This window comes from Haemorhous mexicanus, chromosome 5, assembly GCF_027477595.1.
Source record: "Haemorhous mexicanus isolate bHaeMex1 chromosome 5, bHaeMex1.pri, whole genome shotgun sequence".
In the NCBI taxonomy this organism is placed as follows: Eukaryota; Metazoa; Chordata; class Aves; order Passeriformes; family Fringillidae; genus Haemorhous; species Haemorhous mexicanus.
In genome coordinates this window covers 52,131,785-52,159,241 of record NC_082345.1, presented here as the reverse complement: position 1 = coordinate 52,159,241, position 27,457 = coordinate 52,131,785, and the positions used below count along the sequence as shown (strand labels likewise).

At 40.2% G+C, this 27,457-nt stretch overlaps 1 protein-coding gene across 2 annotated transcripts in view; it reads right to left on the bottom strand.

Annotated features, from left to right (window-relative positions):
• CFTR (CF transmembrane conductance regulator) overlaps nt 1-26,917 on the bottom strand; it is a 96,020-nt gene extending 69,103 nt beyond the window's left edge. Inside the window, exons 1-7 of one of the 2 annotated variants that reach the window (XM_059847159.1) lie at nt 26,686-26,917; nt 14,184-14,294; nt 11,054-11,165; nt 6,110-6,325; nt 5,121-5,210; nt 3,650-3,813; nt 3,026-3,151 (exon numbers count right to left, since the gene is read on the bottom strand). In XM_059847159.1, coding sequence (XP_059703142.1) covers nt 3,026-3,151; nt 3,650-3,813; nt 5,121-5,210; nt 6,110-6,325; nt 11,054-11,165; nt 14,184-14,294; nt 26,686-26,738 — 872 coding nt within the window. In that variant the 5' untranslated portion in view covers nt 26,739-26,917. The remainder of the gene's footprint in view (nt 1-3,025; nt 3,152-3,649; nt 3,814-5,120; nt 5,211-6,109; nt 6,326-11,053; nt 11,166-14,183; nt 14,295-26,685) is intronic. The other variant, XM_059847158.1, reaches the window with a different exon arrangement.
• Nucleotides 26,918-27,457: the final 540 nt, after the last annotated feature.

Here is a 27,457-nt window from a genome sequence, read left to right as displayed (position 1 = left end):
TTGACTGCTCTCATTTTGATCCTGCTCAGTTCACATCCCCCAGGTGCCCTGCAGCTCTGTTTTGCCTGGACAGAAGCGCCTCTGCTGCAGTGACAGAGCAGTTGCTCTCAAGAGCAGTTGCTCCTGCAAGAGCAATTAACTGGGGCTAGAAATGGTACAAGCCCCAAGATGCCCATTCACTGGGTGAGTGCTGACCACTGGAATACAGTGCAGAAATTTGCAGTCACACTGCTGATGGCAATATCTGGTGTTGCAAGGCTGAGCACCACAACCTTCATGTGTCTTCTCATATTGACCCAGCATCTGCATTTCTTGTTAAGTCTGTGTTTCACAAGAGAAGCCTGAATAAAGTAGCCAGATGTGCAAGTCACCACCATGATAGAGCTACTGCCTGGGAGGAAGGGCCTTGTAAGTCCCTCCAGAGCTTGTATGAAACTGCCAGGGGGAGCACCAAATAGGGATAACAAAGATTTTGGGACTTGGTGCTCATCCATTCACACATAAATGTCTGGCAAGAAGCTATCAAAAAGTCCCCCAGTTCTGAAGAACACAGCCCTACTCCAAAGAGGGAGAATGAAAGCATTAACTTTTCAGTATGTTCCCAAGCACCAGCCACAGACTGATACAGCCACAAACAAAAGTTTCCCAGAAGTGGTTCTGTCTGTGATACAGACTTGAAAGCTCTGTAGACAACACACTTACTTGGGACAGGTCTGCTGATACAACATGGGTCCTTGAAAAGAGGTGTAAGGGACCCTACAAGCCTTGTGCACATACAGAGTGTAGAGCAGTGTAGGCCTGGTTTTGGAGTGATGCAGCAGGAACCTGTACTAACACATATGCGTGGGATCCTTTGCTTAATATAAAGATGTGTCTCTGCTGGCAAAGTGCAGACACTTCCAACCTTCACCTTCTCCAGTGCTATGCTATGGTTCAGAGGAACAGTTTGGTGGGATGGTTTTTTTCACTTCTCTGAATATATTGCACAGCCCATAAGAGTGCAGGTATGTTTATTCAGGCAGCTGCTATGAACAATTATTTTCAGTGCAGACAGCTCATATTGGTGTCTCTGAAGCTGATTAAACTGTCTTGCATCAGAAAATGCCAGCGTGAAAAAATGGTTTTGTGATGACTGAATTGTAACACACTGGCTAAAACACAGACATGGCTTCAAACACAAGGTCTTGTTTGCTAGCAGCTTAACAAGCCAAATGACTGGGAGGCCTGCAGAGCTGATTCCACAAGCCAAATTCAATTGAAATTCTGATATTCCTGGGTTGACTTGCTCTGGTGGTGTCTTCACTCAGTGACCTGCTGGATGACTTAAAAAAAATGGAAGAATCATCAATTAGAGGATGGTTTGGGTTGGAAGGGACCTTAAAGATCATCCAATTCCGACGCTCCAGCCATAAGCAGGGACACCTTCCACTAGACCAGGCTGCTCCAAGCCACATCCAGCCTGACCTTGAACACTTCCAGGGATGGGACATCCACAGCTTTACTTGGCAATCTCTGCCAGTGCCTCAACACCCTCACAGGGAAGAACTGCTTCCTAATATCTAATCTAAATTTACCTTCCTTCAGTTCAAAGCCATTCTCCTTTGTCCTATCACTATGTACCCTGGCAAAACATCCCTCCACTTATTACTTGAAAACTCCCTTCAGGTTCTGAAAGGCCATAATAAGGTTTACCCAGTGCCTTCTCTTCTCCAGACTGAGTAATTCCAATTATCTCAGCCTCTCTTCATAGGAGAAGTACTCTGATCTTGTAATATTGCTTGCTTTCTTGTCTTTTAAAAATCCATGCATCATACAGTAAAAATTAACTCCAGCATTACAAAATTTATTATAAATTATTGTAGAAAATAAGGCTAATAAAATAACAGTCCAATTTCCAGGTTTCTGTGGCCAGTTTGTGGACTACAATTTATTTAATTAATTTCTAGAGGATTTGCTAGCATGATGTGTTCTCAAATTTCCTAAAAGCAATACATGTGACTAGTGACATCAGGGGAATACTAAACTGGTTCCATCCTTCAGCTAGCACTCATGACCTGGATTCAGACTGAGTTTCTCTGATTGTTTATAGTAAATAATTACAAATTTTAATGGTAAAGAACACTTCACTTTCCCTGGATTGTCTTTCAGAAAGCAGCTGAACAAGAAGGTGTTTGCGGAACAATATAATTTTATGTCTGTTATTTACACGATAATATGACACTTATATTTCTTTTATTTTCCCAATTACACACCTGGCACAGAATTTTATTTCTCTGTAAAAGACTAAACAAACACACAGGACACATGGGAGAGTTTTCATGCAGCGTCATCCATCAATAAATATGTCACTTCTCCTCCCTTTCCCCTGAACTCCTTGCTGGTAACAAAGACTTCCTTCTCACAGGTCTCAGCTAGCTTTTACCTCTTTTCTCCTTCAGGTCTGGCAGTTACAGTTTAATCCTTATATTAATTGAGAAGATAAGCATTCTACAAGGCCATCTACAGACAATAAATGTTAATGTAAATGTGCAGGATAAGTACATGAATCTAATTTACTCCTTCCACAGATTGTATTCAAATTTTATAACCATCTTTATTGCATTTCTCAGAAAATGGCTGCACAGGATTCATATTGTTTCCTCCACCACAGAGTAGGGATGTCTGTTAAGCCTTAAGTAACCGTCACAAAAGGGCTTTTTATTTTAAGATGAGGACAGGGCTGGCCAGAAACAAACACAGATCCCACAATTGTTTTACCTGTGCAAACTAACCCATGAAACATCATTATAACAAATGAGGAAGTAAATAAAAAAAATTTAAAATCTCACCTCCATAGTAAACTTTAAAAAAAATAAAAAGGAAAAAACCCCAAGCTGCAGTGTGGGAATGCATGTTTAGTTTATTGAGGATTAATAGTTGTTGCTTTACTTCTTAACTAACAGGACCACAGATGATGCTCATAGCCACCTAATATTCTTTTGTCTGAGCACATAAAAAAATTTGTATAACAAATGAGTACACTTACTCACGGATGTTTTCAATCATTTTTTCCATTGCATCTTCCCAACAATAGGCTTTAACTGACTGTATATTTTCAATTATTTCTGAGGTGATGACAAGTCTCTCATTGATCTTTCCCGCTCTCTTATTCCTACAGAGTAAAAAGACATTAGGTCAATCTTCATCATTTTCATCCCGTATAGGTAGCTTGTATCCTATTGTATGTAATGAAAACAGCTTCTATATATGCCTCTGCTTAAAATGTTTAGTTTAACAGAATTATTATGGAGAATTAAGAAGAAATTAGTAGAAATCCAAAAATTTTAAAAGGAGAAAATACAAGCTCTAAAAAGAATGGATTAAGTAACTAACAAGTAGTTTTATTTCTAAAAATTCTAAATTTAATGCTAAATCTAATTTTAACACTATTTACTCCATGTTAGACTTCCAATTTTTTTAAGTTTAGACTTTAGACCTGCTCCTAAATATGAGAAATTTTTTCTGTAACTTTTCCTACACAGAAAACACTCTTTGAACACTCATCCTACATAATGTCCTAACCAGAGTCCCTTAATCAAGCGATATAAACTTCTTAAAACCAATGTGTTTCAGGAAAATATATTTAAATATTTTAAAACATTCTTGTCACCTGTATTTCATCATCATTTGTCCCAGCCAGGCTTGGAATAAGACCACAACTATAAGAAAAGCAAGTCCAGAAAATGCAGAAGCTTCTAACATATCCCAGAGCAATCCCATCAGCAGTGCCACTTGTAATGGTGCAATCCATACAAAATGAGCCAGAGCAAGACCCTATGGAAGGCCACAGTAGAAAAAAAAATAATGAAAGTTAGAGGTGTGCTCTGAAAACTACATGAAAAGGAAGTAGCCATTAAAGTGACACTTTGAAAAAGATAATGAAGAATGGTACAAATATTCCAGTAGAAAAACAAGTTTATAAAGGAGGACTTGTGATTCTGAGTACATAGCATTCTGGGTGTTAATTATGATGACAGTGCAGCAATACATATAGATTTCATGCCTAAACTTTGATTTTTCTAGGGCAAAGTTCAATCCGCAGCTGTCTCTTTGTTATGCATATGCATGAGGAAAAGTCACAGGTCTGTAAAAGTAAACAGAGTTTGGCATCAGTGCTGGCTTTTTCAACCACTGTAAGATGAGAAAAATACTTGTAAGAATCTTCTGAGTGTTTTAATCTGATCTAGAAGGCAAATACTACTTTGGTGAAGAGATGACTGTTGTATGAGCACAACTAGTTCAATGCAGTTCTCATTCAGGGGATTTTGGGGCGAACCCGGTGGTCAGACGCACGGGGTCTGTGTTACTGCAGCTGCACTGCTGCCAGGACAGACCACTTGTCTTAACTTGTGCAGCACCTGCTGACATTACTCTATACAGTCACGCAGTGCTTCAAGTAAGTGCACCCTGCAGTTCCAGCCACGTGTCTACAGACTCTCTGATCTTGTGTCTTTCAAGGGAGGCAAATCTCATATACCAAAGGGCCAATTAAACACACTTGAAAAACAGAAGTTCATAGAATTTCCAGTTCCTAAAGGCATTAGCGGGGATTTGCTGTAGTCACTAACAGAAAGAAGTTTTACAGAAGACTCTCTAAGATTTTCTAAGGCAGATGTCTAAGACTTCCTAACACAGTCTTACATGAACAATCACTTTTTAATGGACTGGGTAATAATAGGAATTTTTTTAATGACAGAAATGGGCTGGATCACCTTAGTAAAAAGATACAGTCATCAGGAAGCAGGATGTAAGGATTGAACCAACAAGTTCTGTGAAACCAACTGTTTAACAACCTTAGTATCACTGGACTGAAGAACAAACATGTTTTTATAATGTAACTGCTTTTTAGGTTTCCTCTTCTAATCAGAATAGGACATAAAGAATGTCATAAGTATCAGAATGAGCATTTCTATGACTATGTGCCAACACATTTTCTTAAGGTAATGAATGAGTATTTAGTCTACAACGAGCACTCAGGGCAGTTCTCCATTTATGCTCTTTCCTTCCTCAATATCTGTCATGAGCAGCTTGACATTTGTATTTGATGGATCATCAAGTGAATTAAACAACCAATGACGCACCTCATCAAATTTGTTCAGATTGTTGGAAAGAAGACTGACCAATTGTCCAGTACTTATTTTATCTAGAACTCTGCTTGACAGTTTCAGGATCTGTAAAAGAAAACCAAACCATAGAAAAATTGTCATGTAAGTTATCTCCATAAAACACAATAAATAGAGATAAAAACTATAGGCAATGATGCAGTAATATAAGTAATAATCCACTTATTTGTTTATGCTAGAAAGAAAGTCTCATTAAACTTGTTATTTATGTCACTTGAATTCAATATAGCCATTAAATTGTTTAAAAATATTGATGTATTGACTTAGTTCTTGCTTTCTGTTGAATATTTTATGGATATAGATATATATGCAAATGCAAGTTTTAATTAAGCACACATGCTGTGTGCTGCTGTGTATCCTCAAAAATCTCCTACTGTTGCCTCTCTTGACAAATATTTTTGAAAGATGCTTTCACAGTGAGCTTTATACTAGAATAACTAACATGTTTGTTTCAATTATCTTCTTTGGGTACTGGTAAAACAAAGACATTTTTAAATCTTTGTATTTTTTAGCATGTGATGGGTCAGTATCTGTTGATTCTTCATACTGTAGCAATGTCACACAGTATCATTCAAACTCAATCCCTTCAATGTCACATTCTCTAATTCTTCTATTTCTCTTTTGAAGATATTCTTTGGCCACCAGCATGTTATTCTTCCTCTGCAGTACACATTTTTAACAGGAGCACAGTGGTAAAGCAATTAAAGCCTCTCACAACATACGCAGCAAGTCTGAAGTCACAGAGGCTGATTTCAGTCAAACCAGCAGTAGACAGGTATTTAATTCTTTGGGCTGAGAAATTAAGAGCTGTCAGAATGTGTTAGCCACAATATTCTCCCATGCACTTTGTGTACCTTAACAAAACTATCAATCTTTCAACCAACTAGCCTAAAATTTACATAGACTACAGAAAGAGGCTTGGCTTGGGGTGTACACGAAACAATTACCTTCTTATAGATCAAGCTAAACATAGCTATCCTCATTTGCATTCCAATATGATGAAGACCAAATATAGCAGGGTGTATAAGCAGTGTTCTCACAAAAAAGAGGAGGCACAAGCCAATTCCCAGGTAGTAAGCTATGGATCTTTCATTAGAGTTGTCTGGGTCATAGGAAGCTATTATTCTCCCCAGCAGAAGGGGTTGCACAGATTTGGTGACTTCCTGTAGAGAGAAACAAGAAAAGTAATTTTGGTCAGCAGTTGGTTCATTTTTTCCGAAATGGCTAACATCTCAGTTCAAAGTCCCACCAATTGAGACTTGAAATGTTCTATCTTAAATGAGGACATCAGACCTATTTGCTCTGCAAACCACAGAAAATTGCAGTAATTGCACAGGAGAACAGACAATTGACAGGTGTTTTAAGTCTGTGATGCTCCTGCAACTGCACCAAAGCAAATTTGGCCCATAAATTTTGTTTGATCATTTTCCAGAAAAGTGACAACTGAGATTATCTTCCACATTTCCTTTACAGAATTGTAATGGATTAGCCATATCATATGACTGAATCTAGTTTATGAGGCTGGACCTCTGTTTTGGCCCTAGGGAACAGTTCTCACTGCACTTTACTGGACTTACAGGACAAGGGAAGCCTCAGAACTACCAAAATGAACACTACCATTCTCCCAAGACAGTGAGAATATAGCTAAAACAAAAACTAAATGGAAATAGGAGCAGAATAAAAGTATAAATAATTGGATCATCTACTCAACAGTTTTAGACACTATATCCAGTTTTGTAACAAAAATTGAAGGAGAGGAAGTAAATGGTAGGGGAGGCAAGTTTAATAAAGGTCCCAGAGAGAAAACAGTCCCTCCTACACTGGAGGCCCCAGCACTTCCCATCCAGGGATGAACAGCAGGATAGAGAACCAGGGTAGGAGAGGAGAAAGAGGTAAGGTCAAACCACTAAACTACAAGGTATCCAAATGATTTGCTAAAGCCCTGACTTTACTTTAGTCTGCTATTACATTTGTCCTCAGACTCCTTTTCCATTGTGATTGAATCCCACAGTGTTACCTCACCTTTGCCTTTCATTTCCCTCCCTGCCTCATCATTCTCATACTTTCACTCCTCTAACCTCATTTTTTTCCATCTCTGCCTCTTGTCTTTCCTTACCCAGTCTTTCCCAAAGAACTGCAAAAATCACCTGTGTGCTATGGTTAACCTTTTGCTTCATCTACTGCATGAGCTTCAGAAGGACATGAAGTAGCATGGGCTCCTTTGCTTCACTGTTATGGTCAGTTTAAAAATACATAGTGCTATGAACTTGCATGAATCTCCTTATTCTTCCTTCTGTTGTGCTGCAGCAGAAAGCATGTGATACTTCCAAAATAACAAGACATTACTGAATTCTTCTGTACAGAGATGTATTAAATTCTGCCCAAAAGACCACTATTGCCTTCCAGATGAAAACCACACAGACCACCATAGAGACTCAGAGAAGGGAACTGGTGGTGTTCAGCTGTGATTAAAGTTCTACTGCAATAAATAGATTGGGAAAATCCCCTTTAGTTGTATTTTTTTTTCTTCTCCTTTGGGTTCTCTTATACAAAAGCAATTGCAGGTACTTCTATAACCTGGATTGTAATCCCTTTTAAATATTACTGTTGGTGGAGCTGATAGTCATCATTCACTTTTTCCACAGAAGAGGTAGAATTTTACATCTCAAACAGCATACCTGTACTATGTGCTACATTACCCAAATTACCCACTCTGCTGTGAATCTGGAGCCAGCTTTGACAAAGACTTCAGTGTTATTACTAGGCAAAGGGAGGAGTGTTTATTAAAAAACACATGACCCAAGACAGCTGTGCTTAGACCATATGCATCCCAAAGCACCGAACCAAGGCTCCCCAAAACTCATAAAATACAAAACAATCACCTCTCAAGGACAATATGGTGCTTTCATATTCTTGGAGATTCCAAGATAAGCTTTTCTATATCAGCTCAAAATAGCAACATTTTTTTTGTGTGTTTACTTTTATTCCAGAGAAAATGACATGTTCTGCTGCTGTGTTTGTTGTGACTATAAATGTATTGTATACATTCCGAGCTTGCTGGAAAAAAAGATTTACAGACTAGAATAGTGGCTGGCAACAAGCCAAGTCATACATTATCTCATGGAGCATAAAAGTCCACTGGTTTACAATGGAGATTTATCAGCTTGCTTACCAATTATCTAGTCTATACAAATCAAAGCAGAACTGCCTGGTTTTCATTTCTCCTCTTGTAAATTCAAAATTACCCACTGATATAAATATGAATAAACTGATTAAAGCAACCTGCCTAAAAAAAAGAATGGCATTTGTACACCTAAGAGAAAATTCAGTTTTCAAGATTCATATTTTGCCTTTGCCTGTCTTTATTCTCCCTTCTGCACCCATCATAGGCCACTGAGAAACCTGTAAGTGTCCCCCTCACTCTTAAGTGATCTTAATTAAAAGAGTAAAGATCTGAAGAGAAATAAGATTATGACACAGCATATTGTGTTAATCTGACCTGGTATGATTCTTATGCAACAACAACTTTTATGTTACGTGTATCCCCCATATGCTCAAACACTCTGCATTTGAGGACAATAATGCACATCTCTTCTTCGGCACAGGGCCAAGGAGCACTTCCCTCCCGGCCTCCTCACTCACACCCGTGACCCATATGCGAGAACTTCAGGAAATCCTCATGAGGGTCCCTTGGGGAATGATACTAAAACCACTTCTAAGTTAATGCTAGCAGCTGCTGTGCCTGAGTGGAAATATAAATTTCATGGCAATAAATATAAGACCAAAATACAAATAGAATCCAATTGATCCTCACAGCAAAGCACCTAGTTGGCTAGCTGGTATCAAGCTATAAAGCAAGATTTTTATTTCATCACCATAACGCCTTTTCTTTAAATTGTAAGACTCATATTCTGACAGGATGAAGGATGGAAACCATCTCAAACAGCAGGGGAGCAGATACATTAAGTGCAGTAACCCAACGTGCCTAACATAACACTATTTATGAGGGGGAGTTGTAGTACTCTAGGGGGCCAGAGCACAAGTGTCCACCCTGCAATAACATCAGTACCTACAGTGCATCAGGGACAAGGGAGAGATGGAAAAAAGGCTAGACTTAATGAGAGCAAAGCTGTGATGCCAGCTGAAAGGACAACTCCACAAACAGCAGGGATGTCAGCACACTTTAAACCACAGGCCAAGAAAGATGCCATGCAAACGGCTCCGAGATTAGACAAGAAAGGAAAATGAAGCTCAAAAGAACGCACAGCTCGGTTACACCTATGCCAGCACGGCACTACATCCTGTCCCCTTCAAATTCATGGCAAAGCTCCCACTAATTTCCGTGAGCAAGGCCTGCAAAGAATGCCAGCAGCTTTAGGAGCATTTTGGTTTTTTTACAATTCCTCTTTCAATAAAACGAAGCTGCTTTAAATAAAATGAATAATAATGATAATAGAATCAAGAATTTAAACTAAGATTTAATCTTTCCATGTTCATTGTGGAAGGTGCAGATTCGTTTACTATGTGTGTAATTGCACATATCTGTGATTTCTTAACAAAATTAAAAAAAAAAAAAAATCACACAACCAAAGAATATGACCCAAAAATCCTGCAGTCTTGTTGTGTCCTCACCCCATCAAAAATTGTACTCCATTGAAAAAGTGCATAAGGAGAAATCAACCCTGCACATGCATGCCCACACACATTGCCTAAACTTTGGTAAAGAGTGTTATCCTCAAGAGTGCCTGCGAAAGCCCTCAGACAACTGCTTAACTTTTAGCAGGAATGCATTAGTGCAAAGGTTCTGGCTGGCAGACTGCAGGAACAGCTGGTACAGGGCGTGGTAGGCTACATTTGTAGAACTGCTGTGGTGTCGGTGGGTTTTTTTAAAAGCAAGCCTATCATGAGTAAGGAGTTGCTGGCTTGGTGAGTAAAAGAAAATCTAAAGGCATTGGTGAGATCACAGGAACACATAAAAGACACGTTTGAGTAGGGGTCTGCAAATACAAGGTGTCATCCCAAAAAAGAGCTGACAAAAGTGATAAAGGAGTAGAGAGAGAACAGCTCCCATGCAGCTCCTTACACAGCAAGAGGCCCTGTCCTGGACAGTAACTGCCTTCCCTGGACAAAGACAATTTAGGGTGAGTACCTAAAGGGCATCCTCCTGACACTGCACTGCCCCCTGCATCCACAAAGAATGGAAACTCTCCTTTGCCTTCCTTTTGCTGCCAATGTATTTATAGAAACCATTTTTTTTTTCTGTCTTAAACTGTAGTGCTCAAATTAGTTAAAATTTGGCTTTATCCCTTCTAATTTTCTTCCTACATAACCTCAAAACATCCTTTTGGTCCCAGATTGCCTGTCCCTCCTTATAGAGGTGTTGCACTCTCTTTTTTACCACTAAATCACAGAAATTTGAAAGTAACACAGATATTTATTGTGCATATTGGTTAACAGCAATTTTCAGATTTACAGTCTGGCTACACATGCCTAGTGAGACACCATTAGCAATAAATTATTTTCACAGCTCTTAACCCCAGTGATAGGATTGTCAAACAGGTGGCATTTGGTAAGTCAAAGTAATCCTACCTAACATGTTGGAAAGGTGATAAACATAATCAGTTCAGGCTTTCACATCAAGTTCCTAATCATACACTTGGGAGCACTAACAGTGCTAGAAAAACTGGAAACATTTAAAAAAGATATAAAGATATTATCAGAAAATACCTTTTATAATGAAAATACATCTCTGTATTTATCACCTCTGTAAGCAATACACAGAGGAAAAATCTGTAGCTATTCACAATACTCTCTAATAATTTAGCAGTCCCTACAACTTACATCTATTTAAGGAACACTAAAAGCTTACTGAAGAGGAGAACAATTCTTACCCCTAAATATAATATTATTCCATAGAACATAAATTTCCAGAAGAAGCATCGTCGAAGAGCATTAATGAGTTTGGGTTTCTTCTCTGAAGTTGCCAGCTCTCTGTCCCATTCTCTGAAAAGAAACCAAAACCACAACTATTAAGTTATATGAGCAAATACATGAGTCTGTGGCTGTGACATACTTCAAGCGATTCAAAGATCTCCAAGGAGATTTAGCTAAGGTGGCTAATGAAAGAAAGCTTTGCAGAAACCCCGAGAATCTGGCCTTCATGCACTTGATAGATCAATAAAAGTTCAAACCCAGTTCAGCCACATATTTGGTAGTTTCAAATACTCAGTCATACATCACCCTGCAGGGAATTACTTCATGAAAAGGTCACATTGTATGTTTTAAAGAAACCTGCTGTACTTAAAACCAGAGTACAATAATAGGCAAATAAACATTTTGGAGCTCTTCCAGTCTGCAAAAAAGCACCAACTAGGCATCAAAAATGTGACTTTTCTATTGCACAGCACTATTTTAAACCTTGTTGCTGGGACAATAACCTTCTTTTCAATAATAACTTGTAGACCAGAAGCAACGCTGTATACAGAAAACATGTTTTGTCAAAATTCAATTCACAGATTAAAACACTCCAGAGAATAGCCTCAATTAACTATTTTATCAAATTTTCAACAGAATATTAGATAACCAGAATATTTCATTTATAAACTATCAAAACATATTTAGCATACCAACGTTCTCTATAAATTCCAGTGGTTCTTATTGATGTTGGAGAGACAGGGACAACTGAGCTGGATCAGAAGCTGATTTTTATTGAGAATACAAAGTGTTTATATATGGTTTTACAGGTATGGTACTTATATAGGATTCTGCTTTTGGTAACAATTTACCATTGGTTACATATTCTTCAGGACATCAGTAGGGTAATCATGACAAAGTTTCATAACATGCCTCTGGGTCACTTCTACCCCAGGGAGCAGTTATCTCTGTCTGTCTCTCCCATGGTTTCTGCTCAATCAGGCCTAAGATATCAGGCTGCTCTATCCGTTCCATTTTACCCTCTTATCTCCCATAGTTTGGAATGCTTATGCCTCACTGCAATTGAAATTGACTGGGTTGGCTCAACAGTGCACATGTAAGCTGCCCTGGCACATCAGTGAAAGCTACAGCATCAGTTGGTGGGGAAGGAATGGGTTTAGGCACCTCTGTTGTAAGAGTTAGTCACAAGGGCAGCACAACTTCTAAATTAGGACCCACTGAAATTGGGTAAAGAAGAGTGGAAACCTAAATGAGGAAAGTCAGAGTACGATATCTGCAGAAACAATTAGTCTGTCAAGAGTGGTATCAAAGGAAATTAAGAATGTTATTTCGTTGAAGAAAAAAACCCCAAGGTTTTACAAGGTTATTTTTGGGAGAAAGAACAGCATTTCTGCTGTCTCCCTTTTCAGGGAACCAACATTGATCCTCTGAGTCTAGCCTTGCTCATCACCCTGAAATTGTGCAGGATCTGTTGCTCCAGCTGGATCCCTTCAAATCTGTGGTGCCTAATGGGATTCATAGGAGAATCCTCGAAGAGCTGGCTGCTGTCATTGCAAAACCTCTCTCAATGATTTTTAGCACTCTTGGGAATCTAGAGCAGCTGACCAGAAAATGCTGTCCCCGTTTTCAAGAAGGGGTAGAAGAAGGACCCCAGAAAATACAGGCCTGTCAGTCCAACAGAACTATGGAGAAGATTATTCTGGGAGGTATTGGACAAACACCTGAAAGACAAGGCAGTCATTGATTACAGCCAGCACAGCTTCATGAGAGGAAAGTCCTGCCTATCAAACCTGATTTCCTTTTATGACAAGGTAACCAACCCAGCTGACCAAGGGAAGCCAGTTGATGTAATCCCTTTGGATTTCAGCACAGTTTTTGATACTGTCTGTCACAGGATCGTTCTGGACAAAATGTCCATCCCACAGCTGGATAAACACTTTATGTGATGGGTGAGCAGCTGGCTCATGAGTCAGGCACAAAGGGTTACAGTGAGTGGGGTGACATCAGACTGGTGACCTGTCACTAAAGGGGCTCCACAGGGCTCCAGCCTTGGCCCTTCAGCATCCTCATACATGACTTGGACATTGTACAGGAAGGGACACTGAGCAAGTTTGCAGATGGTACAGAACTGGGAGGAGCTGTTGGCTCTTCTGAGGACAGGGAGGCCCTGCAGAGAGACCCTGACAACACAGAGAGCAGGGCAATCACCAACCATATGAAGATCAATATTGGAAAGTGCTGGATTCTGCACCTCGATTGGGGCAGCTCTGGGTGTATGGACAGACTGGGGAATGAGACACTGGAAACAACACCACAGAAAGGGGTCTGGGTGTCCTGGTCTGTGGCCAGTTGAATGTGAGTCAGCAGTGCCCTGGCAGCCAGGAGGGCCAACCCTGTCCTGGGGGGCATCAGGCACAGCATCACCAGCCTGGCAAGGGAGGGGATTGTCCTGCTCTACTCAGCACTCCTGCAGCCTCACTTGGAATATTGTGGGCAGTTTTGGGTGCCGCAATATAAGAAAGATATAAAGCTATGAGAGTGTCCAAAGGAAGGCAATGAAGATGGTGAAGGGCCTTGAGGGGAAGCTGTGTGAGGAGAGGCTGAGGTCACTTGGTCTGTTCAGCCTGGAGGAGACTGAGGGGAAACCTCATTGTAGTTACAGCTTCCTCATGAGGGGAACAGGAGGGGCAGGCACTGGTCTCTTCTCTGTGGTGAGAGTGGCAGCACCTGAGGGAATGGCTTGAAGTTCTGTCAGGGGAGATTTCAGTTGGATATTATGAAAAGGTTCTTCACCCAGAGGGTGGTTGGTCACTGGAACAGGCTCCCCAGGGAAGTGGTGACAGCACAAGCTTCTAACTCAGCATATTCTGTGATTCTGTGATCAATGGCAGATATCACAGGTGTCTGTATATAGTAATTTAGACCATCTAGGTTGTACACCTGCCCCAGGGATCACAGTCATGCCCAAAGCACAACTGTGTGCAATCAGCTTGCACACGACAGTACTTAGATATTTCATCCAAAAGCTTTGTAATGAAAATTGCATTGTCATTCCTGAAACAAATTTATTTAATTAACCTTTCATACCTTTCCAGTTTTTCAGAAAGATTATCAGCAGAGTCTGCAGAAGGGATTTGATAAATATCTGAGAGCTCCAACCGTCGTCTGTAACCCTTTTTCAAAATTGGGTTTGTCCATCTAAGTAAATATTGAAGAAAAAAAAGTTAGCATTAAAAAAAATCTAGCATTAATTCTGGAGTTACTTTGTCTCACCCTGAATATTTTCTCCACAGCACCCAAATATATCTAAGTGCACATGCACTCACATACACACACATACACATATATGACACAATATAGTGCAGCCCTGCGTTATATTTACAAAACTATATCGACAAATATAATATTAAAAGAATAATTGTGAAACTCCTGCATTTTATAAGTTTTGAGGTCGGATCATGCCCCAAAATTCCTACTGAGTCCGCAGGAGACAAATGAACATAAGATTGAAACCTCTGTACTGTATTTCCAAATATGCTATGTCCATATAAATGAATAATAAGTCAGAACGACAGTAAAGTGAACATGTAAGTTTCACTCCTATCTGCTCTGCTCTGGGGAGACCCCTCCTGGAGTACTCAGCACAGGAAGGACAGGAACCTGCTGGAGCAAGTCCAGAGGAGGCCACGAAGAAGATTAGAAAGACGGAGCACCTATCCCTATGAAGAAAGGCTTGGAGAACTGAAATTTCTCAGCCTGGAGAATAGATGGCTCCAGGAAAGCCTCAGAGCAGCTTTCCAGTACCTAAAGTGGGCCTCCAGGAGAGCAAGGGGGAATGGCTTTAAACTGAAAGAGAGAAAATTTAGATTAGATATTAGGAAGAAATTTCTTACTGTGAGGGTAGCCAGACACTGGAACAGGTTGCCTAGAGAAGCTGGGGATGTCCCATCCCTGGCAGTGCTCAAGGCCAGGCTGGATGCAGCTTGGAGAAACCTGGTCTATTGGAAAGTGTCCCTGCCCATGGTAGGGGTGGTGGAACCTGGCAATCTTTAAGGTCCCTTCCAACACAAGCCATTCCTTGATTCTATGACATTTTACACCACAATATGCACTTAACAACACAAATCTTGCACAGGACTCCTCTTGAGATCTTCATTGTGTCCATTATATACATATATTTTGCATTTGTTTTTTCAAATGTCATGTTTAAAATTTTAATACCAATTTATAGGGCATGCTGAGACAAAACAAGGCAGGAAAAGGCTACTCCAAATGGCTACTCTGTAGAGAAAACCTTTATAAGTCATGACTAATTTTATCAAACAATTCAGCTCCAAAAAGGCCTATGAATCCCCAAGGATCAACTTATACAAAATTTTTCACCAGATTCTATTCAGAAATCTTTTTGAAAGCAAAGGACTACATTAAAATATAAAAACTGTTTTGAACTAGTGATGTTTACTAATACTAATGGTGTATTTTGAAACTACTTGAATTTCTGCTTTACTGTCATCAATAAAAAATATTTCCCTAAAAATTAAGTGCCTGCAAAATATTTCCCTAAAAATTAAGTGCCTGCAAAATAAGTAGCTTATGGTTGACTGCTATCATACTTCCCTATGTAAACCAGTGTTTGTAAAAAACCCAGCATGGTTCATCATTATGATAAAATTCAGCAAATCCTCAATAATTTCAAAATTTTTGTTTTAAACTGTGTTTGTATACAACAGCTAAAAAACCACAAAATATTTGCAATAATATTTTCCACAGTCACTCAGAAAATGCAAACAGCTTATTGGACATGCTTACCTGTATGCCTGTAAGAACAAATGTCACACACACAAAGTAATCCACATTCTCAATTGCAGCCTCTGAAGGTGCAAAGTTGATACAAAGGTAAAAGAACATCATTGAACACTACAAAAGTGCAAAAAGGCTTTAACAAAACAGATGAAAACTATTTGTGGGCAACTGTGTGTACACACATGCACACTTTAGCCTTTACTTTAGTGAAGTTATGAATTGCATGAGACAGCAGTCTATGATCCCCATAATTCACTAAAGCACCAAGATATTTCCCAAGTTCATGGCTACATCACACCCACTGGAAAGAGAACATGCTCTAAGAAATTGAAGGAGTATCCTTCATTTTTGCAATTATAGTATGGTTTCAGATTAATCATATGACTTCTAGCTCAGTCTTTCACACCACTGTAGCTGAGAAGTAACAAGTGATTCATGGTACGTTATAGCAAGGGAGTTAAGAGAGTCCACTTTGGAGAGTCATTGGACTCTTGTCTTACCATTTGGAGATGACAAAATATCCATAAACTTTACAACTACTGTAAACAGGAGCCAATATTTTTCAGAGATAATATGGATTAGAAGAAAACCTTTGAGTTTCATGAAAGACTTTACATTAAAGTCTTTCATGATTACTGCAAATGCTATACCAGGTATTGATTTTTATTTTACCAGCTCCTGAAGACAGAAAGGACCAGCTGCTATTGGCTTTGTGTACATCTTGTGGAGAGCTGGCTAATCCTTGTCATTCAGGAACAGAAACTTTCACTAATTTCTGTTCTCAGCTTCCCCTATGTCCCGTGTACGTAGATATTTCAGTAATGACAGAATGAATACAAGTTATGGGACACAAAACCACTACTGCAGCTAATGCAAGGAAGTAACAGTACTTCCTAGGCAACTTCTTTAATTCACAGCACTGTAGCTAAGTAATAACCTTCCTAAGCCCCTTAATAATGCTTTGAGACTACAATAAGCAATTCCCAACCTGACAAAAGATAAGTGCTTTACAGTTTCACTTTATAGGTTTTGAGAAAACATCTTTTATTGCACTGTTTCCCTCCACATATTTGATTTTATTTATAGTTTTGATTAGCACCTACCCTGGCATTTTGCCACAGCCTGAACTAACAAAATGTGACTGCATTTAGAAAGAGAGCTGAGTGGCTGTATTATCATTTGGGGAAGGCAGCACACTTAGCAGATCTACTGCATCTCTAGAAATGTCTCTTGTTCAACTCTGTGCTTAACTCCGTGTTAACCAGGTGCATTTATCATTGCCATCAAAATTATGTGGTCCCTAAACTACCTTCCTCTCCCAAGTCAGAGTTTGATACAGACTTATGCAGTCCTCATCTTCGTCTCACTGCTCATCTGGTAGCTGCAACTGTGCTAGATAAACTCCTCCAGCCAGCTAAAGGAGCTGTGCTGACCCCTTCCCCGGGGACCTCCTAGTCTGCAGCCGGGTTCCTTCTGCAAGCTGCTGCCAGGGCCAGCACAGAGAGCTTCATCTCCCGGCTGCCCTGGCCTTGCTTGGAAGTCCCACCCTACCTAGATCTGGCCAATTTGTGCACTGTGCCAAGTGGCTTCAGGTAGGAGTGGTAATCGTGGGAGGAGTTGGCCTGATGTGTGATGTTTGTCTCAAGGTGGAATTTCAACAGCTGCTTGAGTTGTGCAGTTAAGAACTGCAGGAGACTGTGTTTTATTGAAAGGAATATACTAGACATAAAACACATAAATATCTCATGAAAACAAAATTTTTTGCCAGATTCCTAAAGCTATTATGTTCTAGATTCTTTGCAAAGATTTGAAATTCAAAATGACTACAAATTTATTTTAACTGGCAATATAATCTCTAGTTATCCATTTTTCCATAACACTAGGTGACATGGCTCAGTTAGAGTATGTCAATGAATATGGCTCCTCTATTTTTTTGGCTTATTGGAAACAATTTGTCAGTGTTAATGCTGAGGTTTTTCCTGAGGTTGTTGAGAAATTTATTCTTAAAGGAAGGGAGCAAGAAGGAAGGGAAACAGATTGGCTTTACGGCATTATGTTGGCAAATGCCATCGGATTACTTGCTGGCATTTAATGAACCCTTTCACAGAGAAACCTGTAGTGCTGTGAGAGTTTTGCCACTAACTAGGAATGTTATTATGGGTACACACGTATGAAACCCAGCAGGGAACAAGTTTCAAGAGTGTACAGAAAGAAAAAAGAAAAGGAGGCAAGTTCCACATCTATTAACTACTGCCTGTAGTAAAACATACATGATGAAATTGATATGTAAATATCATATATATAACACACTGTTTGGTAGATTTCTAATGACCATTTCTTTGTCATTTACTTAAGCAGTATGCAACAGATTTCTTATTACAGCTATTGCTTTCTGCTGCATATTCAGACTCATCCCACTCAAATTGTATCAATGGGACAGATGTCTTTGGCTTTCCAGAGAGTATTAACACAGACAATTTGTCAATAGGATTTGACTCTCCCTTAAGGCTGCTTTACATGTCACTGAAGACAGGAGCATCTGTGTTGCTAAGCCAACTGCTCAGATCTTTTTCCTGAGCACAGGAATACCATAGCTCCATCGGGCTCTTCAGATCAAGAAGCACAGTTTGCTGAGACAGTAACAGAACAGTGGTGCTGGGCCACCCAAGACCAGCAAAAGAGAGCAGCTCTCCTACAAGGGTCACTGACCAGACTGGTGCCATTTCAACAGGTGCTCTGTGCACAACACAGCAACACCTACTGAGCAGCGCAGAGGTCACCGTGGTTTCCTCACCTCTACAAAGCATAAATACCTGAGCAAAATACAATTGGGCATAGTGACTGCAACTTCTAGGGAACTGGACCTAAAACTCGATGGAGAGAGCAAGAAGAGTGCCTCTGGCTTTAACTTATCCTTCCTCCTGACAATTAAGGGGGAGGTAGGGCAAGGCCAGGGAAGAAGGAACATCATCAAGCCGCAATTATGATGCTTTAGAGCCTAAGTTTTATGTGATGTTTGTAGAGCCATGAATTCTTACCAACTGCAATAAAAGGCTGAGGTACCATGTAGATCTCAGACATTCCCAAAGAGTCCCTCTGACCAGATTATGTCAGAGGCTCTGCACTCCCATCCTCCCACAAAAGATACCCATCACTCCAGGGGCAGCAAATTGTAAATTCTTGCTTACTTTACACTGGAAGTGTCTCTACTACACCTTCTACTTCTCCAGAAGAGTGTCTGCACCACCAGCTGTCCTCTCTGAGCATCCTGTAGTACAGCTGTAAAAGGTGACCCTAGCTTTTTGTGATCCTTGCTAACAGATGGGACAAGTCAGCATGCTCATGGAGCACAACAGCCTTATTCCTGCCCCCTGCCCCTTGGTTACCTCAACAGAGTAGGGTTGCAGATATTTTGTTTGAATAGTAACCTCCTGAAATAGCATGTTATATATTCTGACAATTATATTAACTTTAGCATGCCCCCCTTTGTAAACAACAACAACAACAAAAAAATGCAATATAGTTTAATATTTAAATATTATTATTGCAGTATCTCAACAAAAGGTAAATGCAGACCCTACCGACTTATGTTTTTTTGTTGTAGTTGTTTTCCCCCAGATCACAAAATTTAAGATTTTTATTTCTTCTCTAATAAACAACTCACTAATAAACAATTCTTCCCTATGAGGGGTTATTTGACATGGAAAGTATTTAGCTGCAATATTATTGACTCTGCCACTAGCTGTGAGCAGCACCATTTTAAGAATAATCAATGTTCTGCTGAAACCCCAGGATTTCAATAGCAAATCTTAATTAGGATTATGCCACAGCAATTCTTGGGGAAGTCTTCTCTTTAATGCCCAGGTTTTGTGAAGTGACACTTATTCAAATTATTATCTAATTGCTAAATGTTTTTAAACAGAAATTAAATGCTTTTAAATATTTAATACTTAAATATTTACAATTAGTAAGGTAGTCAAAATATTTCAGTTTGCAGAAGTACTGGGACATATTTGAGAGAAAAAAAAAAAGCACATCAGGGGACAGGCTGTGCAAGATGGAAGGACAGAATATAATAATTGTATTGCAACCTGTCAATTGTTTAGGTACCAAAGTAAAGTGTAATATATGTTTCAAATATTTCTTTAAGAAAGCCAACAAACAGTGGTGATAATGTGCTATGAACAAGGTTTGCAAGGCTCTTTCAGCATTCACCTACAGTTAGACTAACTAGGTGAGGCTATTCATCCATCTTCACTCTTTTTCTCAATTATATATCCCTCAGCAAGAATAAGAGAAAGATTTCTTTTCTCCTAGTCCTTTGAAAGAACAAGGAACATAACAGAAATTTTGCATCAGCAAAACTGTTGCAGAGCAGTGCTATTCATGATTTAATTGAATTTTAAAATCTTCCAGATGTGTCACTAAGTGACAGCAACACATTTCACCCAATTTAGCACTTCACTGTGTTAGCCATGGATTTTTAAGATATGTTTCATAATAAAATAACATCAGGTGCAATGGCCCTTTCCAAAACTATGATTTGTTCCCACCCCAATGACTGATATCTGGTCAGGTATAAACCAACAGGTGAACACAGTCACATTAATTTTATTACCAAGGGTCAAAATGTAAATTACTATTACAGTAATATGGAATCAACCCTGAATTAGGTGCTGCTTCTCTTACTACTTGTTCTTTGCCATTTTCTCTGTATCCTGGTATTTGATGATTCTACTCCTTAGGATGATCCTTGCAAATTCATGAGAAAATGCCTCATATCTTTTGATTTCCAAAACAGTCTTGGGCTTTGAGCAAAGCAACACTGGGGGACCTCTGTGGTTTTGTTTTCTTTGTATTTATTACCTATAGAGAAATAAAAGCATTCCAGAACTTAGAGATTAACTTTAAAAATAGTTAAGGTGAAAGTTAAAGTGAGATGTCAGGATCACTCCAATACAACAAAGGTTCACATCCTTTATTTTAAAAGTTGGGGGAAAAAAATAAAGGATAAATGCACCCATTAAAATATGGGAATGTACCTAAAACCAAGAACATATACCATATCACTTAGGATTTTCTCCTGGTTTAAATTGGAAGCTTCTGGTTTAAATTGAAAAATGCTGTTTCAAAATATGTCTTAAATGCCTACTTATTCTCTCCTAATTTGAGGAGTTTCATAACAATGCAGCCTTGGATTAGCTACTTGCTGACTGAAAGAGCTCACGCAGATCATTTTGCTTCTAAGAGAGGGACTGATACATAAACAGCCTCTGAGTTCCTGCTTGTCTCATCCAGGCACACCCCCATTCCCATGGAAGGCAGTAGAACTTCATGTACAAATTCACATGGCAAAATTTGGCAGTGTTTCAATGTCTCCTTGTATACTAGTTAATTTTCACCTTCAACTTACATATTCCAGAGGACATAAAGTGACACATCATTACCTGGGTATCAACTTGGCACCATCCTGGCTCCACAACTATACCTACACACGGATGCTGCAAAGCTGGGGGTGGGAGGTGGGTGAAGAGAAAAAGCATAAACCAAGATAACAGCAACCTCTGACCTCTTGCAATAAGTCACACTATTCCCACCACTTGGAAATTTAGCATATCCAAAAATGTAGATACTGAGAGACTCAGATTCTTCAGTATGAAAGAGGTGATAATTGTTCCCTGCAAAAATATTCTGAAATAACTTTGTCACACCAGAAATACCCTTGTGCAATCAAAGTTCTGGACAGGAGATTTCAGGCAGATTACACTGACTCCACCACATGCTTCTAGGACAAACCACAATCCTTGTGTACCCCACTTTCTTCTCTAAAGAATTAGTAAGGCAACTTCTTTTTAACACATCCTGTGTGCTATCTGCTTGGACTTCAAGATCTTCAAAACATACTTCCTTATCAAATATTTTGCTTAGTACAGAAGACTTGAAATTTCTGTCAGTGCATTTAGATGCCTCTATAACACAGATAACAAATCTACTAACCATATCATTGCCTACAGTGTTAAAAAAAAAATCAAGGATTTAGATGGATTACTTTCTATGTCACCAAAATCAAACAAGCATGTAGAACATAACAAGGTACAGACAGGTCTGCAAATATTTCAAATGCTTGATAATTTATTTTGAGTATCAAGATAGTAAGTCTTCTTCCTGCAGGAAGAAAACAGACCTTAAACATATTTCAGAAGTCAGATGCAACTTGATCTAGGCATCTGTGCTGTAGAGCTATAAAGCAGCCAGAGAAGATCCCTGTGCTACACAAGGTTTGCCTTTTTGGTCATTAGACCAAGGATGCAGTACCAGGCTGAGCCAAGGACACAATTTAGCCTGATAGTTAAAGCAGGTATTCCCCTGACTGAAATCACTTGAAATGTAGAATACTCTACATCCTTTCTCCAGATCACTTCAAATTTCATATTTTAACTTGGAAACAGCAACAGAAGTCAAATTTTCAGGAGGAGTCCAAAACTTGCATGCACATGTTTGAATCATGTGGCTTTCAGAAGGTGACACCCTCCTGTTTTCGACAGCTCTGAAGGACTGGCAGACCAGCAGGTCTCCAAGGACCACTTGTGGCACCAGACAAATGATCAGGCAGCCTCACAGGGCCATAACCTGTGCTGCAGCTGCATCTGTGCTTGGTTATAACAAACAGCCATGGTTTACAATCCTGGGATCAGTGAAAGGCAGCTCACCAGGGCTAGTCTCACACAGGGCCCTAAGAACACAGCACAGAAACATGGCCTTGTGTAAGTGTCTAAGCTGGCTGCCCCAGAAGGAGAGGCGTGACACTGTGCCATTCACCTGCTACTGCACACAGAGGCTCCTTATTCAAACAGGAAAGATGACCAAAGTGCTATAGCTAGGCATTGATAAGGGAGGGTCCAAATATATATTGGTTATGACAATTTGCAAACACCGGCCCTCCAGAGTGAAATTTATAGACATGAGTTAGGTATTTAAGCTTCCTATACAAAATCTGGAACTTTTAGGAATTCAAAACAGTGTCAGGACAAACTTTGAGTTAAAATGTACGCAGTAAATGCCAAACTTTGCAAGGAAAACACAAGATTTTTCAATTCAAGAATGAAAATCCTAAGTAACTTGTCATTGAATTCTAAGATACGCAGTTCAAGGATAGAGCAGGGACTGCCCAGGGAAGGTCTGGCTTTAGCTCCTTTTTCTGAAGGGAATCAATTTAATTCTCATGAAAATGTCAGAAACTATCTTTTACAAGGCACTCTTAAATTTGAAATTATGACTGAAATAAGCTACAAAGAGTGATAGAATAACACTACTGCAGTGTACGGGCTAAGTACTTTCAAAACTTAACTCCTGAATTTTCTTATCCACTTTAAAGATTATTAGCAGACTTCATAAGAAGCTCACACCAGGAATTAGGACTTGCAAAGAAGTTTTTTAGTCAGAAGAGTACGGAGTAATGCTTGATTTATGCTCTAAAAAGTAGCTGAGCCAAAGATAGATAACTAAAACATCTTCACTGCCAAACAATGCTAACACTTGGTTCTACTTCCTAGAAGAGGTGAAGTATAGGATTGAATTCCTTTTCCTAGCTCTCACAACACACACAGGGCAGGAGAATGAATCCAACATTTACCCCATACTGGCTAAATTGTTCTAGGAACCCCTGGACAGCTGTGTAAATGTACAGATTTCTTTTTCTCTGGTTTGGAAAGTAAGAAGCAACTAGGGCAGATCTGATTGACTTGACACAAAGACCATGAGAAGACTTGACACAAAAGCTAGGTTAGTTTGTATTTTTCATTTGGATTTAATAATGAATCAGGCACTAAAGTACTAGGTCTTGCCAAGTGTTGTCATGTTTGATTGGTACCAAAGCAAAAGTATGTGCTTAAAGAGTTGGACACAAGCACAAGGATTAGTTTTTGAGAACTTGTATTTTTATATCTAAAGTTGCTTGTAAAAGAATAGCAATAAAATCAGAATTGTCTCATAGTTGCAGCCATTTCTGAAACTCCAGCAATAACTCTGCGTGCCAGTTCTCAGATAAAAATTGATTAATTAACAAGACTTCCTCATCCCAGTTAATTTTCAATAAAAACTAGGTGATTGCAAAGATGTCTGATATTGTTTGTGACAGAAGGTATGGCCTTGACCCTGCATAACCCCAAAACTCCAAAAGAAAATATGTATGGTTATAAAGACAAAAGTGAAGCTTCACAATTAATATGGAGCTAAGCACATGATGATCTGAGTGCTTCTGCATAAAACTCTGCTTTCTTTAAGCAAGGTCATAAGTTGCCAATGAACAGAAATAATGTTTTGCATGAGGTTGGGAACAAAAGAGATCAACTTTGAAAATATAATAAGGAAAATACAGCAAAACACAAAAGAATCTCTGAAACTCCAAACTCAGTATCTAGTGTTTTCTCTTTTCTAAGTGTCCCCCTAAGGGAAGAGCTCAAACCACTTGTTTTCACACTTTGTTTCTTAACCACCAAATCTCAGTTTTTGAACGGAAACTATTTAAATTTAAGGTGAAAGTTAATTTCTAATTTTAAATACTTTCTATCATGACCACTTCTAGCAATTATCTTTTTTTTCTTTGGCCCAGTAGTATCACTATCAGTAATATAACAAAAAGGTAACACTTTCTATAAGATACAACTCTTTGTATACCGAGACATTTTCTCAATTTTTTTTTTTTGCATAAAGAATTAAGAAAAAAGGTTCAAACAATATTGAAACACTTATAAACTATTCAGTTATGAGCAGAGAAATACATTCTGACTTTAACACATGTTAAACCTATCTCTCCCACCCAAACAGGATAGATTATGAAACAATAAAACCTTGCCAATATGTTTACACACCTATAGCTGATAACAGCTTGTACAATATTAAATATTAATATATTATCAGCATGATTTCTGGAATAATCATAGCTAATATTTTAACATCACTTGTGCTGACATGATATTCAACTTATCACATTATATTCAGATTGGTACTTGACACATAAATGCATTGCAGGCTCTTATAAAAGTTACTTCACTGAAACATGTACTGTGTTGTACTTACAGCATCTATTTCATTATCATTGAAAAAAGTAATCTCTCTCCATACATCTTTTTTCCATGTCTTGGCTCTAGTTTGTAATCATCATGAACATCTCCTTAACTTCACATATTTTATTATTATCACTTTGCTTACAGTCACCTGACCAAAGCTGGTACAGTATAATGCATCATGCATGATAAACATGATTAAAACAAAATTCAATTGACTTAAAGACTGTGATTTAAAAGATGAGCTCAGGCCTCAGGATGGTTAATTATGTACTTACTGAGCATGAACTGCATCTGGTTTCAAACATGGAAACTTTCACTATGGTAGGAATCAGAAATGTATTTGCTTTATTTATTGGGGTTTTTTCTTCACACCTTCAACACCCTAGGTTCTAGGATGATACATTTATAGAAGTTTATAAATAGAGCAAGTGGTCCCATCAAGCTACTGCATGAAGATACAAACTCATTTCCTACAGATTTCTGTCTTTTACTTGACAGGATTACTGACTGAAGCATCACTTATGGAGATTTTATAATTGCTTACACCCTTGTCATGAATACTCTCTCATTCCAACAGTATTTCGCAGCAAGCAAGGCTTCTTTCCCACTGCAGCACCTTTGGAGAAAACGTATAAGACCACTACATTTTCCTGGATGTTTGTAAAACTTTAGGAACAGGTTATATTTGGGGTTATTCCCCTCTATTATATCTGGCTAAAATGAGCCAAAGGGGGAGAGACAGGCAAACAGTGACTCATACAGAGTCCCATTAAGAAACTTTTAAAAACATACACACCAACCTGCTGAAAGCTATCCCAAAAGGATTTAAAAGTGAGCTAACAGCCCTCAGTTCTTCAGGCAGAGACTTCATGACAATGTTATAGTTTTACACCATGTGCTCTCATTTCAGTCATGATGTTCACATCTTACACAAGATTTCCTCCCTCCCTTCCTTGCCATGCAAGAGACCCTCCAGTAACAAAAGCGGGAACCACTACTCTGGCAAAACCAGTGCCGTGTGAGCCAATGCCAAAAAGATTATTTGTTCTTTCCAGTTCACAGTGTCATTTCTAGTGATGTCACATAAGACGTATTCAGCTTCCATATTGTCTTACAAAGTACATTGTGCCCAGGCACTGGTATTGGCTCCTTCTCCTTTTATTTGAAGTTTTTAGAAAGAAAAGGCACTAGGGAGTTTGTTTGTTAGAGAACATTTTCAATGCTTGCAAGGAAGTGTTTCCAGTAAGATCATATATTACACTTGCACATTGAGCAAATGCTAAACATTCAAGGAGGCAAACAGAAGGAATCCTTGTTCTGAGAGCATTTCCCCTCTGCTCCCTACCACGCCACGGTGTTCTCAAAGTTTACATGAAATAACAGATTAACTAGTTGAGCAACTACCAAAGGTTGCTCAAATTATGTCATAAATTCATCTGTTCGGGTCCAGCAAAGGTTTATGACACCTGATGGAGCCCATTCCTGGTGCTAAAACCCCAGCAACAACAACAAAAAAGAGTGATCTCATCAACAAGCGAGACTCCCACCGCTCTCCCCGCAGACCGTTCCAGAGCTCACGGGCTCCCGGTGCTCGGTTCCCCTCTCCGCGGCGTGGGCTGGGCGGGGGGCGCGGAGCCCCCGCTGAGCTCCCGCCCGCCGCTGCCCAGCCCGGCCCGCTGCCCCCGCCCGCACGTGTGCCGCCGCACCGGGGCTCCCACCTGAAGAAAAGTTTGGAGAAGATGTTCGCCTTCTCCAGGGGAGACCTCTGCATGGTGAGGTGAGGTGAGATGCGGTGAGCGGGGAACCGGAGGCAGCCGCTAAATCGCTGACGCCTCGCTCGCCCACTCCGCTCCTGCGGCTCTCCCACCTTATCCGCCCGGCCGCTCTGATGTCACCGTCCGCCTCCTGCCCCGGCCCCTCTCCCCGCCTCTGCTTTGCCCCGGTTCAAAGGCGGGCGGGCTGGGGCCCCAGCCCGTGCGCTGCCGCCGCCGCCGCTCCTCCCCCGCCTCCCCGCCGCGCCCGGCACCGCGCACCGGGCGCGCCCCGCCGCTCCCCCAGCACCCTCTCTTCCCCGGCTCCCCGACGGCTCTCGCCCAGCCCGTTACCTCCACCTGCCGACTCTGCTTTCCGAGCCACCCCACCCCGGTCCCCTGCCTCTTCCCAGCACTAAACCCGTCTTCTGACCGAGTGCGGGGGTGGGGGGAGCACCCCTCCAGATGGGCCTTCTGCCCTCTGTCCAGGACAGCGGGGACAGCGCAGCGAGGACAGCCCCGTCGGGGCGTGGACACCCCCTCGCCCTCCCGAGCGCGCAGCTCCTCTCCGCAGAGCCCGTCCCGGTACACAGGGCTGCTTGCAGCCCACCGGGACCCGCGGGAGCAGAGGCGGCCTTTGGCCTCGGTGGGTACCTGCGGCCAGGAGCCCCCGTCCACCGCCCCTACGCCTGTGCGCGGCCCCGAGGGCGAGCGTAGCGGCACACGGGCTTAAGGCAGA